At 42.0% G+C, this 22873-nt stretch overlaps 2 protein-coding genes across 4 annotated transcripts; one reads left to right on the top strand and one right to left on the bottom strand.

Moving 5' to 3' along the window:
* Nucleotides 1–6300: 6300 nt before the first annotated feature.
* On the bottom strand, nucleotides 6301–16839 carry PNN (pinin, desmosome associated protein). Its single transcript, XM_074909910.1, has 9 exons — nucleotides 16351–16839; nucleotides 15850–15921; nucleotides 14901–14969; nucleotides 13697–13769; nucleotides 13518–13612; nucleotides 11430–11505; nucleotides 9568–9723; nucleotides 9347–9485; nucleotides 6301–8353 (listed from the first exon to the last, which is right to left on the bottom strand). Exons 1-9 carry the CDS (start codon nucleotides 16461–16463, stop codon nucleotides 7065–7067), a joined length of 2082 nt encoding a protein of 693 aa, XP_074766011.1. The 5' UTR covers nucleotides 16464–16839; the 3' UTR covers nucleotides 6301–7064.
* Nucleotides 16840–16914: 75 nt separating this feature from the next.
* Nucleotides 16915–22757, top strand: TRAPPC6B (trafficking protein particle complex subunit 6B). 3 transcript variants are annotated; one of them, XM_074909917.1, is made up of 6 exons: nucleotides 16915–17728; nucleotides 17808–17875; nucleotides 19057–19174; nucleotides 20719–20802; nucleotides 21832–21925; nucleotides 22575–22757. In XM_074909917.1, the coding sequence occupies exons 1-6, from the start codon at nucleotides 17648–17650 to the stop codon at nucleotides 22604–22606; spliced, it is 477 nt and encodes a 158-aa protein (XP_074766018.1). In that variant the 5' UTR covers nucleotides 16915–17647; the 3' UTR covers nucleotides 22607–22757. The 3 variants fall into 3 exon arrangements, with proteins under 3 accessions (XP_074766018.1, XP_074766017.1, XP_074766019.1); XM_074909916.1 differs by having other exon boundaries at nucleotides 16915–17755; nucleotides 17811–17875; XM_074909918.1 differs by lacking the exon at nucleotides 20719–20802.
* The last annotated feature ends 116 nt before the right edge of the window (nucleotides 22758–22873 follow it).

The raw sequence follows: 22873 nt of genomic DNA, 5'->3' as shown, positions 1-22873 counted from the left end.
AGGGTTTCACTGTGTCAGATATTACACTAATACATAGAAGAATGGAGTCCATGAAAAAAGCACTTTAAAAATATAGTTCTCTTGTCTTAGAATGTGTGGATGAAAAATACAGATCAACTTTTACCTTGAATCAAATGTCATGCTAAAAAGATTTCTTTTAAAACAAGCATCTTTTAAAAATTAGTAAGTCAAAGGAAGAAAAGGAACACTAAATTCACCCTTCCAGTTAGACAAATCTAAACAGGCAACAGTCATTCATTATCCAGATTTAAACCAATTTTTTCAGCCAGGATAACAAATAGTAGGAAAAAGCCATTATTGCATCCCTATTACAAAAATGGTTACAAACATAACAACTCACATTGCATTTCTAGAAAATCATGGAATTTGTGACTTAAATTATTTTTAATCTTGATGTGTTTCCAAGCTTTGACTGCCTCCCATTTTTCCATATAACACTGTCACCTCAGCAACTGCCTGAACAGAGTTTGTAGTAAAACACAGGTTTGCTATAAAACTGAGACAGGCAGGAAAAAAGAAAAGCCTGAAAGAGCAAAATTATGTCCTCCAAAACACAGATCTCTGTATATTACTCATACACCACTGCCACAGCATTTGACCCCATGTAGTCTCTGAGAAATTCTTCTTTGAACAGAAAAACTCATTTCAAAGATCTGGGACACACATAAAATGAATAGGTTTGTCCTGTTGTATGTCAGTAATCACTACAAAATGAGCAGCTGAACTAAAAATTATAACTGGGACCTAACCACAAGACCATTACTTTCCTGATAAACAAAAGCTGCTCTAGAAACCTATTTGCAAATTTACTGGTTTTGGAAATTAATTTGATGATGGTAACACCTGATGGCATTACCATAAGGGCTTTGGATTCTTCAATCATGGGTTGGTATACAGGGCACCTGACCTTTTGACATTAGACGGAATGCACCTGTCCCAGAGAGGGAAGAGGATCTTGGGGCAGGAGTTAGCTGTGCTCATTGACAGATTTAAACTAGATTTGAAGGGGGAAGAAGGAAAAACATCGGCCCATCTGAAGTGCAAGTGTATCAATGCACGCAGCATGGGTGACAAAGAGGAGGAGCTTGAAGCCATGATGAAACAAGAAAATTACGATGTTGTTGCTATTACAGAAACATGGTGGGATGCCTCCCATGACTGGAGTGTGCCAGTTGATGGCTACAAGCTCTTTAGGAGGGACAGACAGGGAAGGAGAGGTGGTGGGGTGGGGCTGTATGTTAAGGACTGTTACGATTGCTTTGAGCACAAGTGCAGTGAAGACAGGGTAGAGTGTCTTTGCATTAGAATCAGGGGGAAGGCCAACAGGGCAGATGTTGTAGTAGGAGTCTACTATAGGCCACCCAACCAGGACAAAGAGATGGATGAGATATTTTATAGGCATTTAGGTGAAATCTCACAATCACTTGCCCTTGTTCTTGTGGGCGACTTTAACTTCCCAGACATCTGATGGAAATACAACACAGCAGAATGACACCAGTCCCAGAGATACCTGGAATGTGTGGGAGAGAACTTCCTGACGCAGCTGGTGAGTAAACCGATCAGAGAAGGTGCCCTGCTGGATCTCCTCTTCGTGAACAGAGAAGGACTGGTGGGTGATATGGCAGTTGGAAGCCGACTAGGGCACAGCGATCACGAAATAATAGTGTTCTCTATTCTTAGAGAGGCCAGGAGAGGGCTAAGCAGGACTGACATCCTGGACTTCAAAAGGGCTGACTTTGTCTTGTTTAGGCACCTGCTTGAAAGGATCCCCTGGGGACTATCCTGAAGGGTACAGGGGTCCAGGAAGGCTGGGCACTCTTTAAGAAGGAAGTGTTAATGGCTCAGGAGCAGGCAGTACCCAGGTGTTCTAAGAAGCCAATGCCAGAGAAGACCACCCTGGCTGAACAGGGAGCTTTGGCTGCAACTCAGGGAGGAAAGGAGAGTTTACAGCCTTTGGAAGAAGGGGTTAGCCACTCACAGTGATTACAAAGATGCTGTGAGGCTATGCAGGGTGGAAATCAGGAGGGCTAAAGCCCAACTGGAAATTAATTTGGCCTCAGCAATCAAGGATAACAAGAAATCTGTAAGTACGACAGTAGCAAAAGAGAGTCCAGGGAGAGCCTCCATCCCCTGCTAGATGCAGGAGTAAACATGGTAACAAGTGACGAGGAGAAGGCTGAGGTGCTTAATGCCTTCTTTGCCTCAGTCTTTAAAAATAAGACTAGTTGTACTGGGAGAATCCATCCTCCTCAGCCAGAAGACAGAGGCTGGGAGAACGACCCCCCCGCAATCAGGAGACAGTCAGTGACCTTGTGCATCGCACAGACATACACAAGTCCATGGGACCAGATGGGATACACCCGAAGGTGCTGAAGGAGCTGGCTGGGGTGCTTGCCAAGCTGCTTTCCATCATTTATCAGCAGTCCTGGCTGACCGGGGAGGTCCCGACAGATTGGAAATTGGCCAATGTGACGCCCATCTATAAGAAGGGTCGGAAGGATGATCTGAGAAATTACAGGCCTGTCAGCTTGACTTTGGTACCTGGGAAGCTGATGGAGCAGCTCATCCTGAGTGCCATCACACAACACATAAGGGACAACCAGATGCTCAGGCCCAGTCAGCATGGGTTTATGAAAGGCAGGTCCTGCCTGACAAACCTGATCTCCTTCTACAACAGGGCGACCTGCTTATTGCATGAGGGAAAGGCTGTGGATGTAATTTACCTTGACATTAGCAAGGCCTTTGACACCGTTTCCCACAGCATTCTCCTGGCAAAACTGCCTGCTCGAGGCTTGGACAATCACACTTTGCTGGGTAAAAAACTGGCTGGATGGCTGGGCCCAAAGAGTTGTGGTGAATGGAGTTCAATCCAGTTGGTGGCCAGTCATGAGTGGTGTCCCCCAGGGCTCGGTTTTGGGGCCGCTCCTGTTTAACATCTTTATTGATGATCTAGACGAGGGGATCGAGTGCACCCTCAGTCAGTTTGCAGATGACACCCAGTTGGGCGGGAGTGTGGATCTGCTCGAGGGTAGGGAGGCTCTGCAGAGAGACCTGGACAGGCTGGAGCCATGGGCTGAGGCCAACTGGAGGAGTTTCACTAAGGCCAAATGCCGGGGGCTGCCCTTGGGCCACAACAACCCCCAGCAGCGCTACAGGCCTGGGGAGGAGTGGCTGGAGAGCTGCCAGTCAGAGAGGGACCTGGGGGTGCTGATTGACAGCTGGCTGAACAGGAGCCAGCAGTGTGCCCAGGGGGCCAAGAAGGCCAATGGCATCCTGGCTTGTGTCAGCAATAGCGTGGCCAGCAGGGACAGGGAAGGGATCTTACCCCTGTACTCGGCACTGGTGAGGCCGCACCTCGATTCCTGTGTTCAGTTTTGGGCCCCTCACTACAAAAAGGACATTGAATGACTCGAGCGTGTCCAGAGAAGGGCAACGGAGCTGGTGCAGGGTCTGGAGCACAGGTCGTACGAGAAGCGGCTGAGGGAACTGGGGGTGTTCAGACTGGGGGGATGAGTCTCTTTAACCTAGTAGTAAGCAACAGGACAAGAGGGAATGGCCTCCGGTTGTACCAGGGAAAGTTTAGACTAGACGTCAGGAAGTATTTCTATACAGAACAGGTTGTTGGGCCTTGGAATGAGCTGGGAGGTGGTGGAGTCCCCATCCCTGAAGGTGTTTAAGAGTCGGATCAACATAGTGCTGAGGGATATGGTGTAGTTGGGAACTGTCAGTGCTAGGTTAATGGTTGGACTAGATGATCTTCAAGGTCCTTTCCAACCTAGATGATTCTGTGAATTTTGCTGGAGGGGGGTGTTTAGTTCACCAATACCTACTTTCTGCAGAAAAACTATGTTCAGGTTTCCTTTGGATACATACAATGAAGCTGTTTTAAGCACAAAGACATCACTTTAAGTAAAGGAGCAGAAATTTGAAGAGGTGTACCTTTTATGCAATCATGTTTCAGCTTACGATTAGTGAACGATCTGTATAAAATCTACTCTGACAAGGACTCCAAGTGGAGCACCGTGGAAAAAACACATTCTTGGAGCCTTCCAGTTTATCTGTGCATCAGGGCTGAAGAAAAAGACAAGTAAAGGGTATAGACAGTGCATAGTATAAAAGCGATAAAAAAAACCCAAACCACCTTCTAAAGTTATACTTAAAGCAAGAAGGGACCATCTGATGGAAGCACTTCAGAAGACAGGCACAGAGCATACATGGTATGTTGCCCACTCATGTAAAGTACCTCTACTTCATTCTTAGTTTTTCCCCTTTTCTGTCATTCCTTTTCCCACATTACTTGAGTGAAAAGAGAAGAAGGTATTTTTCCTTTGATCTCTACTCACCAATATGGGAAGAGAAATAAGAAAATGTTTTAATCATTTCCCGCCCCATGCTGTCTGCACTTAATTCTCAGAAACCCTATACCGTTGCATCAAATTCAGTCTTGAAATTGTCAGCTATTTGAAATAGTAGACTGGGAGCAGAGGAAGGAAATGGCACCCACGGTCTCAGCCCTATCCACAGCTCTGAGGGTGTTTCAGGGTAAGAGGATGGGACCTCAAAGGCAATGTAACAATTCCTAAAAATACTACTGCTTTATAAAGACACAGGTCATTATGTAATATTGTGCTAACAGTATACTGCTATTTTATACTATTTCTGTAGCAGAATGAAGTTGCATTGAACTGATTAGATTTAGCAAGGGTAACTATTAATTAACAGCCCAGTTTAACCATGGCAGTAAATTTGTTCTAACAAACATTAAACTATCGAATACATCATCGGCTTTGTACTCAGCAATGAAACTCCTGTATTTGCACGTTGTCAAAAATACATTCCTGCCTGTAACATAACCTGAAACAATGTAATCAATCCAATCCCTAGTTCAGTTACAAGGACCCACCACACGGTTTGTATGACCCCTGTTAATATGCTCTTCTGAAACAGTGGCTTCTGACTAAGAAACCTACTTCTCTAGTTTTGCATGACTGCAGTATCAGCCATTAAAACCTGTACAGTAAATACACCACAGCAGTGAGTCATTCAAGCTCAAAATAAGAAACCTTAAAAATACTTAATTTTAAGGAAAAAAAAAAAGGACAAAATTAAAATTACTTCCAAAGGCAATTTGAAATGTGAGGTTAGTTGAAACATGCAAACCAGTAACATTTACTCAACCACTCATTATAAAAGTTTGCTCCTTGTGGTAAACTGCCATGTTTAACATCTTCAACAGGCATTTGAACTTTTGCTTGTCCTTCAAAAGAGAAGGCACATTAAACCACCACATTGCTCTGAAGGGGCGAAACCATGGTTGGAGACTACTGACAAGGACTAAAAATTATTCTTCTCAGTTGTAGAGAAGAGGAGGCAGATAGGATATTGAAGTAGCAAATGGACTGAAAAAACAGAATAAAATACTGAAATTGTTTAGAAGGGGGAAGACTGAGGAGCTTTCCCACTGTGTTTATTTGTGCTGAAAGAACACTCCATTCTGTTTGACACATTTCTTTAATCCAGGATGTTCAGCACTTCAGAACACAGATGTCTGTCACTGCTCCGAGTTCAGAAAAGTCCAAAAACCGACACCCTCCCAAACTAGAATTTTGTAGAAGTCTGCTCTATGTTCCAGAACAACAAGGTATATATGGCATTTCGTACACTAAAATAAGCTTACGTGTCACTTTGATTCTGAAATCTTTCTAGGACTTCCTGGTTTGCATTTTGGCATATGATACAAGAATGCTCTTCCTGCCATGACAACAGACTATAGCAGTGGTTTGTTTGTATTCAGTTAATAGGCATTAATCAAAGCCTGTAAGAACAATTGTGGATACAGAGCTTCTAAGGTACAGTCACCTGCAATTATGATTCATACTTTAAATATAGAAAGACTAAGAGAATACACCGGTGTTATAGAAAACATCATAGGCATCAAGAGAGTAGTCTACAAAGCCACATTTATTTGCACATGTACAGAACAGAGCAACAGATGTTATTGTTTCCCATACAAAATTATATAAAAACAGTATTCACCTTCAGGTAACACCATACCACTTTAAGTTGTATTAAATACATTCAGAAAGCATTCTTGCACGCACACAACATTAGTATTAGGTAGTCCCAGGTAACCCCAACACTGCAGTGTAATTATTCCTAGTGGTACGAAGGGATCAAAGATTTGTCTGCAACTAAAAAAGAATCCTGGTTGAGAAGCAAGCTGAAGTCTTTCCTCCACTGACCATCAAAGCAAGGAACATCATTAAACAGATTAACTCTCTCCAGAACATAGATGTAAATACTACCAAAGCACCTGCAGAAGGCAGATAAGAGACGTATTCTAGAGTGACTTGAACCAGTGACTTGATCTTGGCCAGTGTTCACATTCCCATTTAAACACTGCTTGCCTATGGATAGGAGAAAGTTTTATAAAACTGAAAGACAGAACTGACTAAGAGCTTGTGATTACAGAACAGAAAATATAAATGCAAATCAATTAACTTTCTCTTCCTACCCAGCACTGGAGAGATTACTCCCTTTACTGGGTCTTAAAATTCCCAACCTTGCAAGGAATAGAGGGGAAAAGCAAAATTTTACGTTTCCTGTATCACTGTCTCCCTACATATGATCTAAAAGGGGAATTTAATTGTCAACAGGACATCTCAAACAATTTATTTAAAATGCACATTTATTTCTACAAAAAAAAGGGTATGATACAGAAGAAGCGATCACACCTACTTAAAGGTTTACCTATTAAAATATACAGAGGATCTTAATGAGTACAGGGTATTTAAAAAAAGATGCAAAGGAGTGTTAATCTTTTATTTTTACATTTTCAGGATTTCACATAATTTTGGTAAGTAACCTTTTACAAAATTATGTAAAAAGTACAAGAATGCCTCGTAAACAGTCTGCATTTTTCCAAAAGATTTTTTACAGCATGCAATTCTTAAGGCAGCCTTCTCCTCCTCCTTACAAGGAATCCTTTCACTCAAATAATCTTCTGCTGCAAAGATTAGGCTAAGGAAGCTTGGTCTCTTCTGTTAACGCCTTTTGTCTTTCCTGTCTGATTTACGGTCTCTTTCACTCCGTGAAGTTCTCTTGCCTGACCGACTACTTTCTGATATAGACCTCTTTCTGTCAGATCTTGAACTTTTATCCTTTGAGCTTTTAGTATCTCTACTCCCACCTTTTGAGGACTTGTGACTTCTATCTACTCCAGAAGCGTCCCTTCGCTTCCGGTCCGTGCTCCTTCTGCGTTTTCTGTCTCTGTTATGCCCTCTTCCTCGGCTTCGACTTCTACTTTCACTACTGCTAGAGCTACTGCTGCTACTGTCCCTGCTAGTACTTCCACTTGTAGTGCTGCTGCTGGTGGAACTACTCCGACTGCTACTGCTGCCAGTGCTGGAACTACTTCCACTACTAGTACTGCTTGAAGTACTACTGCTACTACTGCTGCTGCTACTACGGCTATGACTCTTACCAGTTTTGTTCCCTGCCCTACCCCTGCTTCTACTCCTAGTCTTACTCTTAATTTCTATGCTTGGTGTCTGACTCTGCTCTGTCTGTGCCTCAACCACCTTTACAGACACCACAGAATTTTCATCCTTGTCTGCCTGGGGCTCTGTATCCTGAGCGGACTGAGACAACTGAGGTGACTCTGGCAGTGGCACAGACTGTGGCTGAGACAGAGCCTCAGCCAAAGGTTCTGGCTGAGCTTCTGGTGCCTTCTCCTGTTTTTCTTCAGGTTCAGCTTCAATTTCTGGTTTGATACCCTTCTCCTTCTCAGGAGAATTAACATTACATACTTTTTCTGGCTGAGCATCACACTCTGTTTCTGGTTCCACTTCTTTGCCATTCTCATTTTCTACAGGTTCTACACTATCTCCCTCATTTATTTCAGCCGAATCCTGCTCATTATCCATTGGCTGAATGTTTTCACTTTCCTCTTTTACAACTGTGACCTCTTCATGCTGACCATCCTGTTGCTTGTCATTCTCCCTCACCTCAGTAGTCTCTTCTACTTTAATCTCCATTTCATGTTTCTGTTCCTCCTCTTCCTGTTCTTTCTCTGCATCGCTATGCCCTGAACCTGTTTTTCCCTTTTCCTCCCCTACCTCCTCCATTTCTACATCATTGTGCTGATTACCTGTCTCCAACTCTTCCACTTGCTGAGCCACCTTACCCTCTTCCTGCTCCTTGTTCTGTTCTTCCTTCTTTTCTTCATTCTGCACCTCCTGTTGTTCTTTTTCCTTCACAGATTGTCTTCTGGGCCTGGCCTCCATTTTGTTAATCTGTTCTGCAAATTCATTTCGCCTGCTTTCAAAGAGTGCTAGGGAATAAATGCATAAATAATAGTTTCAGATAATCTACAGACATTGAAGTCTATTTTCCCTTTAACTATGAGCTAATAAGTTATCAAATTGTTTTAACTTATAAATACTGCATCCTTATTCATTCTGAAGTAGCAAGCCATTCATGCATAATGAAAAAGACTGCTAGTTACCTTAAGAAAACAAAGGAGATAGTCAGCTCAGCTGAGTATGAGAAAGTAAAGCCCTAAATCTAAGCTAACAAAAAGATTTTGACTTCATTAAAATCAATCCAACCAACAGTATCTCAAAATAATACCTTAGTTTCCTGATATTTATATGTTAACAATGTTATAAGAATCAGCAAAAAGCTGGTTAGGTATTAAGAAAGCTTAAATAATGTAAGCTATTCAGACAGGTGAGCTAGCTTCTCTTAGCCCCCAATCCCACACAATGAAGAAAAGCTCCTTAAGAAAAAAAACCTCACAATACATTTTCAGTTTAATAAAGAAAAGAACAGTAGGACTACCATCAACTGCAGTATTTTAAAATGTTTTCCAAAAGAAAAAATATATTCATCCTGTGAAACAGAAATGAACACACATTAAGGAAAAAAAAATTAAAAAAAAAAAATCACAAAGTTCTAGTGCTGTGCTTAAGAAAACGCTTCTCAAATCCTTTGTAAAAACCTGCATTTCCTTGGGTCTTCAATCCATAGATTCTGCCTTTTCAAAAGCTCAGTTGCTGCACTGTCATACATCTGGGTACTAAAGCTAATATAAAGGACTATGCATACAGTTCTGTTGACTTCTTGTAAGAGAATCAAAGCACATCCAACATAAAAATAAGTCACTGAAAGAGTAATGGTCACTTGTGATGAACACCCATGCAGTAACATAGTTTGTCCTAAGCATGTATTCATGTATTTAAGCAGAGAGCCTTAAAAGAAATTTGTACAGCAAAAATCAAACGGAGGCAAGAACAAGGGCCTTTGTATCACAAAGACCGCTTACCATTCATCTTTTTCTGTGACTCTTCCATCAACTTCTGCGTAGCAGGACACATTCTGCCAGGTATGTAGAATAAGTGGGGTTTTGTCTTCGTTCTTATATATTTAATTATTTTAGCGTTATGTTCATTCCATTCTTCTTGCTGAGAAATGAAAGGACATAAAACTAAGAAACACAATAATAGTTTAAACAAGAGAAAGCTCAAGAGCAAAACTAGAACTCACCAACTGAGCAAGCTCAACCTTTTGCTCCAGTAACCGCAGCTCTGTCTGTTTAGCACGCCTTTCTTCAAATAGTTCTCGCCTTTCATTTTCAACTTGCTTTCTTTCTTCCTCTGCCTGCACTTCAAGTTTTTGTTCAATTTCTTGTCGTCTCTTTTGCTAAGATAAATAAAGAAGTATCTTAAATATTTTTTCTAAATCAAGAAAGCATTCTAGTTTGGTCCAATTAAAATTTTGACTTATTTACACCTTTAAAGGCATTCCTAAAAATACATTAAAAGAGATCTCCTAAATTACAGGTAATGGAAGAAAAGAGTTTCATTGCTTGCTGGCAGCTAATTTTCTGTGGCTTAACTATAAAACTATGGGCCCCCGTGCATTTCTGTCTGTTTTTCTATCATTCAATCTGGATTTGAATTTTCAGTACAAGCTTCAACATGTCATTTTTCCCCACTGGCAGAAAAAAAAGAAAGATTTCAAGTATTCCACTCGGACAGAAAACAAGCCAACTCCCCCAGAAACAAATGAAGGACTGCAGACTGGTGTTTGTGACCAACAAAACAAATTACACTGCAAATACTTCCAGTCTATTCCTCACTAATTAGATATATTACTATAATCCTGGAATGCCCTGTTTTTATGTCCTAGGCAGCTATATGCTCATACTGTTGTCTAATAGAAAAAATCCCAACAATTTAGTGCCCGGACAACAGAACAGCTGTACCATAAAACCCCTCAGGCCTGTACTTTGATTTATACTAAGTTTTTATGTACGAAGAGAACAATGCCTGTACAAATTCTCAGAAAAACGTTGTGAAGAACAGTTAACACCTCAAAGTCTCTTTATGCAAACACATAGTACTATATATTAGACAAGGATTCCATCTTTCTAGACCTCCTAATCAATAGTTTTGTGTTCGAAAGGCAAGCAGGCAACAGAGAACTTTGGTCCTTCCTCATGTACTACATGACAAGTTAGATAAAACAGTAAGATATCAAAATACTGAATCTGAAAATAATCAGTACCAACAACACAGAAAAGATTTTAAGTTTAAAGACTTTGTATCTGCTTCCATCAGACTCCTGAGTAGAACTTTCAAATGCTGTTTTTAATCTAAAGGTTTAGTATTTAGCGAATAACCCATTTCCATTTAGGGCAACAGTAAACAGATACCATACCCTCCACAATCTAAAAGAGCATGCTAGGAATAAAGTTACCACCATCCTATATACAAGTTCTTTGAAGTTATCACTAAGCTATGATAAACCTTCACTTCAATACATTCACATATGCATTTATTAAAAACAGGAATTCTTGTTATCTACACTGGGAGGATGAAGCCATTTGTAGTCAAAAACACACAGCATAATACAACTATATATTTCTGTATACTTGGTTATAATTTAAACATCTGGAACACATCAGGGTAAGCACTGCTTCAGCAATACTGAATCACCATTATTTACAGAAGTAGCCTATGATCTATTAAGAAGTTACCCAATTAAAATCCATTTACTTGGAAATGACCCCCAAATACTGTAAACAAGAAAGAAAAAAGTATTTTGTGTTTTACATATTTTAAAAATGTACAGTGATTGGAAAAAAAAAAAAAAAAATCAACAAAGCCTTGCCTTTTCACTTCTGCAGTGGTCAGAGTGTTATAAGTCATGAAACAGTTTCCAGTCCCTTTCCTGCCTCCTACTCCAATTTCACTAAACTAAACCAAACAGAAACCTACATGCACTCTTAGCAATTTGTTGCACCTGCAACCTACACTCCATGGAAATTTCATTCCTATCTGAAGCAGCTTAATCACACAATTTTGCTTTATTATTTACAATCTGATAGAACTAAAAATAAGTACCCTCTCAGTAGCAACTGTGGATTCCTGTTTAAATTTCTGAAGAGTGCCCATCAACAAGCCAAATATACGTCGATTCCTGAATAAAAACAAAAAAGAAGTTTGAGATTCAGATCAAGTACTAAGATTTTTATTTGCATAAACAATCAGCGAAACTTTCCACCACAGAGACTTTTATTTTTAAAGGTTCAGTATTACTTAATGCCATTAGCAATAGAACACATACTGACTGTGCCAGTAGTCAAGGGTATAATTTACAGTGTCATATCATATTTTGCTTAAGTAAGACACAGCTCTTAACCATAACACAGCACAGTTAGCACTGGGAAAAATGGAAGCCTGCACATTTTACATCTGGATATAACAAAACTAAGGAAATACTTTTAAAAAATCCAAAAGCAGAGAATACTGAAGAAAAGGTTGCATAAATACAGTGTGAGCTATCAATAAGGCAGTGGTCATCTAGCTTTCTGAAAAACAGCCCCCACCCCCCCAGCCCTTCCCAGAGGAGAAATGAAGCCACACACCAGTGAAAGCTTATCTGTCAGTTTGGCTAACAGTGTCTTCTACAATAAGACACTGCACTGTGGGAATCAGAATTTCTCTAATCCAATTAAGTGTTGTTTTGAGAAAATGTAAATAAAAATTAAATTTACTTTAGTAAGTACAATTCTTCAATGAATTCCCTTCTTCTGAACAAGAACTAACTTCTTGAATTTCACCTTTTCTTTCTTTCCATTTAACCCCAAATTAAGCCTTTGTAGCAAGAGGCAGACCCTCTTATTCACCTTGAACTTTTACACAATTATGAGAGAAAGGAAATGTTATTCTCTTCACTCAGTACCACTCCACTACAGTGGCACAAACCTGACATGGAAAGGTAAAGGTACTTGTATATTAAACAGTAGAAATAGAAGCAAATAAAGAATTGAGAGCTAGAAATTACTCAAAGTGTATCGGTATATGAATGACATCCCAGAAGACACCAAGTAAAATCAAGACTTCAGTGGATGCTGACCTCTTAAAGAGCCTCCTTCCACCACAAGTCACACCAATACCAATATTGGTTTTCCCATCTCCCCAGAAGACTAACGAAGTGTAAAACAGTAAAACTACAATTCTGAGAAACAAACTTTTAATGCCTGAAGCTCTAGGAAGTCCACTAAGAACTATGGAAATCTTTCTATGAGGAAAGCAGTTGGAAACTGGTGATGGAAGCAACAGCAGTCTGTTAGTGGTGCTGCACCTGTAAAAGAAGCAAGTGAAGTGCCTTTTCTGTGCTAATTGATCTGTGGTCCTTATCAGAGAAGCTTTCTATAGTCCCTTATTCCAGCTCTTATTCTTCTGTTTATTTGAAGTATGGGTTATTATTGCACCGGGTGAGCTGCAGACTGAAGTGGATGGAGTCCCAAGAGGTTGGACACAATTGCAAATTTCCTTTTCCAACACCTCTTCCCAACAGAACTGCATTTCAGCAAGAATTTTAATGAGCTACCCTGACACAAATAAAATATAGCAAAAGGAGATATACATAGGAGGAGTCTAAAAAGAAGGAAGCAAAAGGAAGGTCAGATTGTACACACAATAATGAGTCCAAAAGTAATAAGAGAAAAGAAACACATGATGGAACTACTGTGTTAGAAAAACAGAAAAAGGAAAAACCCACACCCAAAAGCCTCCTTCAACCAACAAAATAAATGATGTACCAAGACAAATGCAACAGTCCAAAAATGTTAAGTAACCAATGAAGCTGTATATGTTTGTCTTACTCAAAGACGATCAGTTACAATAGCATTAGCAAACCTATTCCTGTAGGTGGCCTGAGAAGCAGAACCCCTGTCCTGTGTGAAGCGAACAATGTGTTGTTACTGCTGGAAGTATTTCGAGAGAATGTTTTTTAAATTCAGTTTTATATCATTATAAATACTTATTTTGGTTTTATACCATATAAATATTCAGTTTTATACCATTTATACTTCTTCAACACCATCTCTGATACTTAACAGCATCTGTACTTTTAAAATTTAAAGCTACTTCCTACACTAGCACTCAGAAGTACCGTGTTAGTGCTTAAAAGAGGATTCTGTGTACCTTTGTTTTCCTTTTTCATCCATATTTTGATCTTGTATAAGGTCTCGACGTGTTCGCTCTTTGGAGGTAGCAACAACAGAAGATGGCAACGCTGGCTACAACAGAGAAAAACAAAGTACTTTATTCATGTTCCAAATAAGTAAGTTTCTTCCTGCAAAGCTCCATTTATCATGTATTACCTTTTTAATATCATCATCCTCTGCGTCGCTTTCTTGGCGTGATTCTCTTCTTGTCCGACGTTCTCCACCCAGCCTGAGAAAGGAAAAGCATTAGTGGTCACTAGAGAACATATATTTAGGACAGCATCTGTTCTAACATGAGAAAAATACAAGTCAGCATATCTAGTGAGAAGAACAAACACTTCCAGTAAAAACATCCCCACTGTTCCAATGACCAGTAAGTGGCATTTTTACAGACTGTTGGTAAAAATCAGCAACAGAAAACACTTTAAGTTTTAATACAACTTACACAGTGGGCCAGAAGAGTCCACATTACTACTGTATTTGACTTTTTAGAATAACTGTGGAATTTATTTGTGGAATTATTTCTTGTTTTTAATGTTTGCACTTTGCTTTTTCCAGAATCTCTAAAATGGCTACTGGCATAAGGGGATCATGAGACAGATCGAAATGTGTTGAGATATAAAGGTTGGTATGATTTTTCAAATGTGAAATGCTATTCAAGTTACCCAACCAAATACCTAGAAAACAGGTAAGGAGGGGCAGAATGCTTAGGACCTGAGAACTTGGATGAACTGGGGCTTTAACAACGAACAACTAGGCAGAGTGTTCAATAGAAGTTATTTTCATCTTTCACTCTCAGTTTTGTGGCACAGCACTTTACTAGTGGCAAAGCTGTTTCACAGTATTGATTTTGCTTTAACTCAAAAGTGAGCCTTGCTTTAGTCAAGAACCACCACGGCATGTAAAAGCCCATAGAATAAAGCTCGTTATTATCAGTCACATCTGACAGATCTGCATCCAGATGTGAAAGCTCAAAATCTGAGCCTATTGTCACACTGTATGCATTCAATTTATTAAACAAGAGATCTGTCATAATTCATATCTACTGTAAAACAAATCTGGGCTACTAGGCAGAGTATAACATAGCAGACTGCACACCAAGTAAAACAAAAAATTCCCAGAATCTTTGTATTGCTCTATCTTTACATTATTGCTATAAGGTATGAAAAAAAAAAAAAGATTTCACCACAGTCAATTGCTAAAATCCAAATATATTTCCAGCAAGTCTCGAATATGTAATCTCTGAAGAACACAGTGAAAGTCATCAGTTATTAAGTAACTGAATCTAAGCATTTTAAATGTACTGTTATAAATTCTCATTCTGATAAAGCGAGTTCTCTACATCACTTTTTGCACCCACCTACTGGATGCCCCTTCAAGATCTCTCTGTTTGGCTGGGGGTCCTCCTCCGCTATCCGAGAATCCACGCCTAAAAAGAAAACACTTCTGATGTCAGAACAAGTTAGGCTAGCTCCAGGTCTACCTTAAGCCTGCACAGTCAAACTGTATTTTGGCTTTGTGGTCATGATGTCCAGCTCTATCATCATTTACTATCACTACTGCAAGAAAGTGTTTAAACATACTGCTTGTGGACCAACTAATTTAAGCTTGAATTACTGCACTTATGCAACCGAGTTGCTATGCTCAAACAAGAAGCCCCATTATGGTCAGATGTTCCTATCTGTAATAATTTTCAAGATGTATTAAGTCTTAACCAGAAGTTTAATAGTGCAATTCAACAAAAAAATCCACTACATACTGCATTAAGAAAGAACTACTGAACAAAAATTATCCTTTTCATTCTACTTGAGGCAGGGGGGGAAGGAAGAAAAAGAGGAACAAACCCCAAGAAAACCTACAACAAAACACTAGTGGTTTTACCCACGTGTGTTTTAAAATTTCTGTCGACTTCAACTCTTTCTATTCTTCCTGGAAAAGTTACTGGTTTCTTAATTACCAAAAAGACTGAATTTGGATGATTTTAAAGAGACAAAGTCCCAGATACTACATAACACCTCCCTTAACTTCGGTGTTCCCCCTTATTTTTCAGGCTAACAGTTGAAAGGGTTAGGGAAAACCATCAGTTTAATGTTGTTACAACTCAGAATGAGAAGGTACTTTAAATTTCAGGTGGTGACATAAAACCCCAAACGCCCCGCAGGCCAGCTTTGGTACCTGCTTACAGTTACAGCAGTGCAATGAGCAACGGGGTCAGAAAGGAATATAAAACACGCGGGTGGCAGGACAGCAAACCGATGCCAGGGTAAAGGGTGGAAGAAACCCCACTGCCCGTTTCCGCAGGTCCTTACCTTAGCAATAAGCTCCCTCGCCCTCTACCTCCACCAGGGCCTGTGATGGCTAACAGTCTGTTTTGGGGGGGCCTGCGAGAAACAGCGGGCACCGTTAGTGGTACCTGCCCCGGCCCCGCGGGGGGCCACCGCTCGCTCAGCCACCGCCGCCCGCGGCCGTGAGCATTCCCTCACGCAACCCACGCTTGTGTTCCCCCACCCCCACCACGACGGGCGGACGCCGCCAGCAAACCAGCGGGACCGGGGCAGCACCAGCCCCCCCCCGCGCTGCGCCAGAGGAGCGGGGACGGCCGGGAGAAGGGCGCGGAGGCGGCAGCCTGCGGGCAGCTCCTCGCCTTCCGCCCCTCGGGCCCATCACGCAACCCACTCCCCCACCCCCCTCCCCCGGACAACAGCGCGGCGCACGCCAGCAACACCCCCCCCCGCCCCGGCCTAGCCGCTTCTCACGCCTTCCCCCCTCCCTGGGCCGCTCCCCCCGCCGGCGCCCCCCTCCCGCCGTACCTCACGTCATTGGGGTCCCGTCCCGTGAGCTTGCGGATGTTCTCGTCCACGTGCTTGAGGCTTTCCTTGGCTTTTTCCAGCTGCTCCTGCAGCGCGCGCACCGCCACCGCCATCCCGCCCGCAGCGCGGCCTAGCCGGGGCCCAGCGCAAGGCACCGCTGGGTAACGGGGGGGAGCGGGGGGACAGGCCCCGCCCACGCGCGGCGCGGCCCGCCTGGCGGCCCACCACTCCGGCAGCCGCGGGCCGGGCCGGCGCAGCCAATAGCCCCTCGGCGGTACCTGCCGACCGCCAATAATCGGGCACGAGAGGAAAGGGCACGCCCCACGGGAAAGGCTCACCGAAAGCGCCCGCCAATTACAGGGCCCAGAGGCAGACTGGCATCACCAACGACCAACTACTGAAAGCCTCTGCTTGCCAGCTCTACGAATCACCAAGGGGACCACCGGAGTGACATCGCTGAGATCTAACGAGAACTCACGCGTCAATTTCCCGCAGCCCAATCACAAAGCCACTTCGAGGACGTTTATCCCCACCCACCCAGGACACATCCTTCTTTCCCGCTGGCGCTGTGTCCCGGTAGCCAACACGCGGGCGGCTCGGGCGGGCGCCAGCCACCGCTCCGCTGCAGAGGCGGCCGCGCCAGGCGAGCCAATAGGCGGGAACGTTACTGAGGGCGGCCCCGCACCCGTCCCTCGCAGCTGCGTAGCTTGGGCTTGGCCAGCTGCTCCCCGGGTAGCGGCTGTAAAACCCCGTTACCGGGCGTTGCTCGTGACGCCTGGGGTGGCGAGGGTTTTACCTGCGCCGGGCAGCCGGTGTCGTTTGCGCGGAGAGGCTGGGGGGCAGCCCGCCTTCCCCCCCTTCCCCGCGGAGCCCGCTGCCGCTTCGCGGCGGCAGGAAATGGCGAACGCACGAGGGACGTTGGGGAGGCAGTAAAAAGTCCCCGCCCCCACCGGTTTCGGCGAGCCGGAGTGTGGCGGCAGCCCCGCAGGCAAGAGCCGTGTTTGCCCCCCAGCTCCGCCCCGGCCCTCGCTGGCAGGGGGTAGAGGGCTCTGGGAAGCGGTAACGTGAAGGCCCTTTCCCGCTTCGGGAGAGGCTCCGGTCGGCACCAGCCGGCGGCGGCAGCAGACACTGCCCGGCCAGCCAGGCCGCCGCTCCGCCTCGGCCGGGAGCGTCAGGGGGTGCCCGGGCCCGGCCGCGCCGTGCCGTGCGCCCTCGCCCAGCCGGAAGGGGCGGCGCGGCGGGCCCCGGCGACAGCTGGCCGGTGCCGGGCGCGGGGCGGCTCCGCCGCGGAGCGGAGATGGCGGACGAGGCGCTCTTCCTGCTGCTGCACAATGAGATGGTGGCGGGGCTGTACCGCGCCGCCGAGCAGGGCGAAGGGGTGAGTGGGGCCGGGGCCGCCCCGGGGGCCGCCCGGCAACGGCAGGGGTAAAGCGGCGGCGGCGCCTTGTGTCTTGCAGGAGAACGGCCGCTGCACTACCAAGCTGGAGAGCATGGGCTTCCGCGTCGGGCAGGGCCTGATCGAGCGGTGAGTCCCCGCCGCGGCCGCGCCCCGCCCCGGCCCCTGGCAGCGCCCCTCTTACAGTTCCCGGGGCTGGCGGCCGCGGCTCCTCCTCGGCGGTTTTACCCTGCACCTGCCCGGCGGGGTCTCTCCCCCCTCCTTCCACGCCTGCTGGGGCCAGGAGCGTTCGCTCCCTCGGTGGGAGGCAGCTGGCTGCTTTGGGTGGACAGAGCGTTACGCCGTGCAGGCGTTCCGGCATCCTCTCTTTTGGCATCTCGTTCTTGTGGGGACCTGTGCGTGAATACCACAGGGACGGTTTTGGAGTATGCATTTTCCCAGTGCTTTCCGCCATGAAAAATGAGTCAGGGTACACGGTTACTTTTAATACTTAAAATCCTTTTTAATTGCACTTTTTGTAGACCTACTTCTGCATGTTTCCTGCTTCTGGTACGTTTCATGATTTTCTTCTCTTTCTAATTTCTTTCTGAAACATAACTTTATGATTGGCTACTCTATTTAGTTTTTCTAAAGCACTCTTGGTCCTTGGAACTTAGCGACAAGCACATTGCCCCCTTGTTTCCCCAGGCCCTTTGGGAATGCCCGATGACTTGCTGCACATCCAACTTCAGCGCCCTCGTTTTGAGGCCCTCTGGAGACTCGAGCTTCTGAAGTCGTGCTTTCGTTGAATAAAGTGGTGCTTTAGTGCCGGATAAAGGCCCCGAAGGAGGATAAAGGGAGAGAATTCTGACATAGGCAAGGGAGAGGTCCCTTTTTGGGGAACAGGAACAAGTTTTACCTTGCTTGTTCCTATGTGTTAGTGCTTTTTTGCATATTTGAAGGACTCCTTCCAAGCAGTAGTATGGGTGTGAGCTTTTTATCTTCTGTGTAGACATTTAGTTGAAGATGAAACCGATGGAGTGCTTTGCATCTTTCTGTACTGCACTGTAGCTGTCTTAATAATCATATAATTAAGATCATTTATTCTGCTGTCATGTTGCAGGTACTAAGATAACACTGTGTTGCTCTTAAGTTAAAATACTTAATGCCATGATGCTAGAGTGATACTGTACAACGGTTGGAAAACTATTTTCTGTAACAGCCTCAAAAATAATGTTGCATAGTACCATTGTTCTGTATTTTCTTTTTCTGTTTAATCAGTCAAGTTGTGTGTATCTTCATTAATGATGTATTTCTCACTTTTCTCTTAGGTTTACGAAAGATACTGCCAGGTTCAAGGATGAATTGGATATTATGAAGTTCATTTGCAAAGATTTTTGGACAACTGTATTCAAAAAACAAATAGATAACCTAAGGACTAATCATCAGGTACTAATGCTGTAGAATTAGATTTAACTTACAAGATCAGTAACAGTTTTGAGTTACTAGTGCATTTTTGTTGGTCTAGAATGAATTACCTGATAAGAAACCCAAAATGTTATTTGTTTTGTTTAAAAAGCATGTTCTTAAGATTCATGTTAGCATGTAGCTTCAGAATACAATTTAATAATTGCTTGTGATGTCTTTATTACAACTCTGTTTGAAAAGACTAAATGCTGTGAATTTCATACGCGCTGTTGCGAAGCTAAAACTGACAGGACAGTAAGGGTTAGCACTTAAACAGGAACGTTTTTATGTATCTCCCAGAAAACTTTAGTAGAAAACTAGTGTGAGGAAGTAGTATTACTGTTTACATCTATTTAAATAGAATGGCTGCCTTGAAGTAGTTTCTTTTAATTTTGAAGAATATTTACTTTTTTCAGCAGTTGAGACTTAGCTGCACTCTACTGAATGTACTTGTATAAGAAACAGCTGCGAAAACTTCTCAAATTTGCATGTTCGTGACATTGCGTTGTATTTATGTCACAGAATCACAGAATCATCTAGGTTGTAAAAGACTTGAAGATCATCTAGTCCAGCCAGGTTCTTTCCTTTATCAACAGCCACAGCTTGTAAAGCAAGATCAAAAATAATTTAAGGAGCCATTTTACTAGAGTAAAAAAATCTTTTTCCTTTTGGAAAGACTTAGTTTTCTTATGGCCATTTTCCTATTGTATCAAAGTAAGAACAAGAGAATTTGCACAAGGATTGTGCCAAATAAAATAGGTTTTCTTTTTCAGCGAGCTGTTTATCAAGTAATAACTTTAACAGATGATAATAATTACCTTAGAAATCTAGTTTTGAATTTCAAGAAAGCTGCAGTATTGATCTTAGGTCTCAATTATATATACAACCTTAATTTAATTTCAAGGGTTATGATGTTCCTAAGTAGCACAGTCATTAGCAAATAAATTAAAATGACAGGTGTAGATTAATCTATACTATGTTCATACTTATATTTATAAGAATGCATATTGTGGCACAAAATTATGATGTAGAAAACACTAGGTTTTTAATTTGATCATCTGCTGGGTGTTGTTTGTTGCCTGTATTGCTATTAAAGAAGATAATTCTCACTGAATTTGAGAATAAGAATAGTGAATTGCATACCAAATGAAAATTAAGATTTTAATGTAAAAATCTTCATGCATTTGATACATGAACAAAGACTTTCTTTTATGGAACTATTTTTTCTGAGCACTGGAAGGACTCTTCCAAGAAGAATGTAAATATTTTCTTCTAGGGTTAACTGTTTATATTATTGTCTAGGGGTTTTGTTGTAAACTCACTGTTAAGTTTTGATATTTCATGTAAGTAAATTGTAAGTTTAAACTTAAATCACAAATGACTTAATCTAAAATTTAATTTTTCAACCTGAGAACACTTACATTGTATCTACAAATCAAATCCCTTCACATAAAAACACATGAAATGTTGATACATGTTACTGCATATTCAACTAAGAAGTTGTTTGTTTGTTTAACAAACCCCAGGGTATTTATGTCCTTCAAGACAATAAATTTCGTCTCTTGACACAAATGTCTGCAGGAAAGCAGTATTTAGAACATGCACCAAAGGTACTCTTCAATTTTATTCTTGGGATCTACAAGTTTGATTTGAATTATCTTGATTTATTCATAATAGCAACTTTATATATAGTAATTGAATGGATGCAAACTCTTCAAAAGGGCAGCTGAAGTTTACTCTCCAAAACCTGTACTTTTTAGAAATGCACTTGTTTCAGAACAGTGGATTTGATTTATGGTTTGATAAATGGTCATAGTCATTGTGAAACTTCCTGTTGTGTTTGAGTTACTTGATGGTAGGAGCTGGTCTGCTACAGATTCTTTCTCTTTGGAAAGCGTGTGCTTTCAGAAGCTTTTTTTAAAGTTTCCAAAATATATTTGAAAGACGGCTATTTGTTACCTAGAACAAGCTTGAACATTCAGAAAGATCCTCCACCAGTTAAAAATAGTTTTGATTGTAGGTGCTGAGTTAGGATAATAGTTTAGGTAAGTAATATCAGTGCCTCTACAGAACCTCTTAGAAAGCGCTTTGGTTCAGGTGAATGTAAGAAATGAGGCATTCAGTTCTGTTTTATGGCTTCTTAATTCTTGATATTCTCAGTCATCACAGTTGCAGGCTACTGCCCTTGGGATTTTTTCTGGTGTTTGGTGAGATGTTTCTTCTGTTTTGCAACATATATTCTAAGTATCTGCAGGCCCTCACCTTCTAAGATGTGGCCAGTGCAAAAATGCTATCTTGGACTGTTTCTCCTTTGTTGACTGTAATACCAGTTGCTAATTTCAGCCAAGTCTTTGGAATAATTCTTTTAAGGATACTAAGTTCTTGCAGGTTTAATGGAAGTAGAAACAAGTGACTCAAGATAGTGCCTCTTAACAAGAGAAATCTGTATAGTGAGGTGCACCATACCAAATATCGAAGCTTTCATGTATTAGAGACATGATGAAATCTCTCAAGCATAGTAACAAAACCTCCACAGTTTTATATTGTCCAAGTGTTAAGTGTTGTTCTTGAGTACTTAGTTTTGATCTTTAGCAACAAGCTTCACCCATGACACTTACTTAAAGTACAACTTTGTTTAGTATTTAGCATTTACCTGTGGACTAATCAGAGGAGGCCTATCAAATTTGGGAATAAAGAGTATTGTAACAGCTGAAGTTTCATCAATGCCTGCATGTAAGTAGTTTTCAGATTATTCAATTATTAGCTCACTTGGTAACTTCCCTTACTGACTTCATTATTGTATAAGTATTTGTCAAGGTGGGATTAGTTTGAAGTTGCTAGGCCACAGGAGTCGGTATGAACTTCAGGATGTGGCTTGTCACTAAATGCTTTCATGTTTAGAAAATACTGACGGAGGTTGAACCTCCTTGATACTGAGTGGAAAGCAAAACTATAAAGTTATATTTACATTTGGAAGCATCAAATGCGTAAGGATGTATGTCTAGAAGGTTATTTGAACATGTGAGGATAAACAAAACTAGATACATGCTCTTTCTTTATGGAAGTCATTAAGAAAGTTAGTAAGTGAAATTCACTGCAACTGCCCAAGCTGCTTAAGGTGGATTTAAAAGTTTCCACAGGCTTTACACAAATTTTAAATTTAACTGACAAAACTGTTGTGATGTGGGACATGGACCAACTTAAAGAAAAAAAAAAGCCGTTCAGCTGGAGTTAAATTTAAAATTAAATAATGTCTAGATGTTTATAATTAAACTGTAAAATTGAAATGTTCCTTACTATTTCTTCTAACAACAAAAAAAAATTACTTGGAAAAACAACTCTAATGGTGATACTTTGATCTGAATTTGCTTTTTCTTTGCAGGTAAATTTCAGGTGATGATACAGAAGATGTAGAGCACATTCAAATCCGGGTATCTACCTTAAAAATCTTTTGTGTATGGATTCAGTATCTTGGTTCTGCTTTGTATGTAGCTTGTAAATTACAGCAGTGTACAGCACAATTCCAAAATACATAATAAATGCTCATCAGAATAACTTAACACTATCCTTGTATCTTAGTATGAAATTTATTCTATACCAAAGTATTAATGTCCTCATGGTAAAAACTGTCTGCTCAAAAGTTTTCTGCAAAATATTTCAATTACCAAAACAACATGTATG

This window comes from Athene noctua, chromosome 6 (genome assembly GCF_965140245.1).
Source record: "Athene noctua chromosome 6, bAthNoc1.hap1.1, whole genome shotgun sequence".
NCBI lineage: Eukaryota > Metazoa > Chordata > Aves > Strigiformes > Strigidae > Athene > Athene noctua.
Note: the sequence above shows the minus strand (reverse complement) of the source record. Positions and strands in the feature narration are given on the sequence as shown.